General features: G+C 56.8%; 1 protein-coding gene across 1 annotated transcript; it reads left to right on the plus strand.

The window, feature by feature from the left end:
- The first annotated feature begins 400 nt into the window (after positions 1–400).
- LOC103608527 (chromosome unknown open reading frame, human C22orf29) lies at positions 401–1,967 on the plus strand. The gene is given in 5 exon segments (XM_008592952.1): positions 401–757; positions 865–985; positions 987–1,476; positions 1,479–1,746; positions 1,748–1,967. Coding segments are annotated over 4 exon segments (1,098 nt in total). The 5' UTR covers positions 401–757; position 865.
- The last annotated feature ends 850 nt before the right edge of the window (positions 1,968–2,817 follow it).

Raw genomic sequence — 2,817 nt, forward strand, 5'->3', positions numbered from 1 at the left:
GGGGGACAGTGGGGAACAGATAATGGCGGGACTATTATCTTCTTTCGGGATGCAGGTAGTACCTGCCGTGTGCCTGGTACTGGGATGGAAAAGAATCTCATGACAGAATCTGTGTACTTAATGTTAGTTTTCAGTGTTTGATGTGGCTGGGAGCCTACTCAGCAGACTGAAGTGTAGCCTATGATCTGTGTGATGTGTGGTGGTTAAGCCTGTGGTCTCTACAGCCAGGTTCCACTTCCTCCGCCACTTACTGGTTGGAGTGTGGCTGCAGGAGAGTTACGTCACCACTTTGTGCCAACAGGATGACAATAGTACCAACCTCTTGTGGGGTGGTCACTGTCTGACATGAAAAAAGCACTCAGTAAAAGGTTGCTACTATCATTGTCCTGAAATCCCCTGACAGTCCCGATCTGGCCCCCTTTCTTCTTCTGGAATAGACAGCATCTGTTGTTGTACCTTGCCCTTGACATGTCACAGGTGGCATTTGCCTGCCTTCTTGGACCTCCTAGGTCAGCCCCCTGGGTCCCTCCTCCCACTCGGAGATCCTGGTTGGGAACCAGGGTTTTGCCTGCTGCTGCCTCCGCCTGCTAGCCCAGTGGTGACGGTTGGCCTCGCTCGCGCTCTTCCCCACCTTGTTTTTGGACAGATTGCCTTGGATGATGGCCTGCGTCTGACAGTCCCCTCAGCTCTTCTCAGCTCTCCTGAGGCTGCAGCTGTCAGCTCCCCTGATCCTCAGCACTTGCCTAGAAAGGTCCAGGTCTGCACACCCTGTCCAGCTGATTCCTGTCTTGTGTCCTGTGGGCAGCCTCTGTCCCCACCCTCCTTCTTGCGCCGGCTCTTTTACCTTCCCCCCTCTACTCCCAGCATGCCTCGTGGCTGGCGCCGTGGGCTGGGCCCTCGTAATCCCATCTGGGCAGCAGCCAATTACGCCAATGCACACCCTCAGCAGCAGATGGACCCAGCCTCTCCTGGGCTGGCATACACCCCCCCTTGTGGATCCCTGGATTGAGTGGCCCTGCTGCGGGGACCCTGTGTGTGTGCTCACGACCACGGAGCAGAAGAGCACAGCTAGTGGCACTCCCGGCGGTAAGCCCAAAGAAAGGGGTCCCCCGGCTGGGTGCATGCCTGGCCCCTGGCCCCTCAGGGTGGACTTCCACTGAGTGCCAGGCTCAGATCCAGGCACCTTTGATGGCTCCTCAGGCACCTTTGATGGCTCCCCGTGGCTGTTGGATCACTTTTTGGCCTAGCTGGGTGAATACATGTCCTTCCACTTCGAGCACTATCAGGACAACCTCAGCCGCGTCTATGAGGTCCTTGAACGCCTGATAGGCTGAGCCTGGACATGGGCACCTCCCTACCTCGATGGGGACCTGCCCCTGCCTGATGATTACAAGCTCTTCTGCCAGGATCTTAAGGAAGTTACTCAAGACCCAAACAGTTTTGCTGAGTACCATGCTGCAGTGTCCTACGCCTTGCCCCAGCCTCCAGCCAGCCACCAGTGGACCCACAGCTGCCTGTGGTGAGGCAATGCTTAGCTCAGTTCTCAGAGGCTCTGGCTCTCAACATGGGCCCTCCCCTCAGGCCTGTTGCAGCTGTTCTGGCCAGCCCTGCTGTTTCTAGGTCAAACTCTACATCCAGAAATGCTCTGCCCAAGCAGCAGCTGGCCAAGGAGAGCGCCCCTGCACCCGAGGGGGCCCCTGCCCTGTCCAGTTCTGCGTGTACCTCTGATCCTGGTCCGGTGGGGCCAGCCACCTCCTGTGCCTGCACTTTCAGAATTTGCTAAGTCAGCTGCCAAGAAACTGGAACCAGTTCGCCCAGGGGGTCTAGAACCCCAGAAAACAGAGGAGGAGGTTTCTGAGACAGAGGGAGAACAGGAGGTGTCCTTGGCTACCCCACAGAGGATGGTGGACACCCCCAAGAGACCAACCAGTTTCTCCTGTTCCCCACCCTGCATCCCTGGGTTCTGAACACGGCCCAGGCAGGTACAGCTGCGCCCCTCATGATGAAGTGGTCTGTGTAGCTAGGGAGCCCCAAGGCCCCCATTCAGGACAGAGGAGCATCCCCGGTAACTCCAGATGACCCCACAGCTGGCAAGGAGGTACTGTTGTTTTGGGCTTCAGCTTGTCTGATACAAACAGCTCCCCCACCCTCAGCCAGATTGTCGTTTGCCTGTCCTTTATCCTCCTGCTCCTGTGGGTTCTCAACTGCATCTCCACCCCTTACCTGGGAGTGCCAGCTCGCCCGGGCCTGTTTCCACTAGTGGATAGTTGCATGTTTCAGCCCCCAATAGATATTTGTACCGTCCTTGTCACCCCTCTTGGTTTTCAACACTGGCTTGGACTGGGCTGGGTTTGCCAGGCCTGTCCTGTTTAGATCTGGTCCCTGTATGGGGTCTGTTTCTGTCCCCCCACCCCCACGTCTTTACTTCCTGTGACCTCCGTCCTCTTGGCTGGAATGTAAGTAAGGAAGGCTGCGTGGAGGAAGCGGCCACTGTCTTCCTTCCAAGTGAAGGGGATGGTGTTGTGGCTGAGAATGATGCTTCTCTGTGGGTTGACCAGCAGCCTTAGCCCGCTTGGCAGTTGGATGCAGGAAGGTGGGATGCAAGCCCCTGGCCAGGCTCCACTCCAGGCGTTCCCGCTGCTATCTGTTAACATTCCAGTTACACCTGGCTTTCTTCAGAAGCTGGCACGGTGTTTAGTTTCCGTGCCTTTCCCATGCTGCCCTCCTTTCTGCTTTTAGCAGTCCCTGCCTGCCCTGTATCCTCTCGCGCACACTGCTGAGTCAGCACTTAAAACTCCAGTGATGTAAGTGACTTGT

The sequence above is a fragment of the Galeopterus variegatus genome, unplaced genomic scaffold (genome assembly GCF_000696425.1).
Source record: "Galeopterus variegatus unplaced genomic scaffold, G_variegatus-3.0.2 Scaffold8525, whole genome shotgun sequence".
Taxonomy (NCBI): Eukaryota; Metazoa; Chordata; class Mammalia; order Dermoptera; family Cynocephalidae; genus Galeopterus; species Galeopterus variegatus.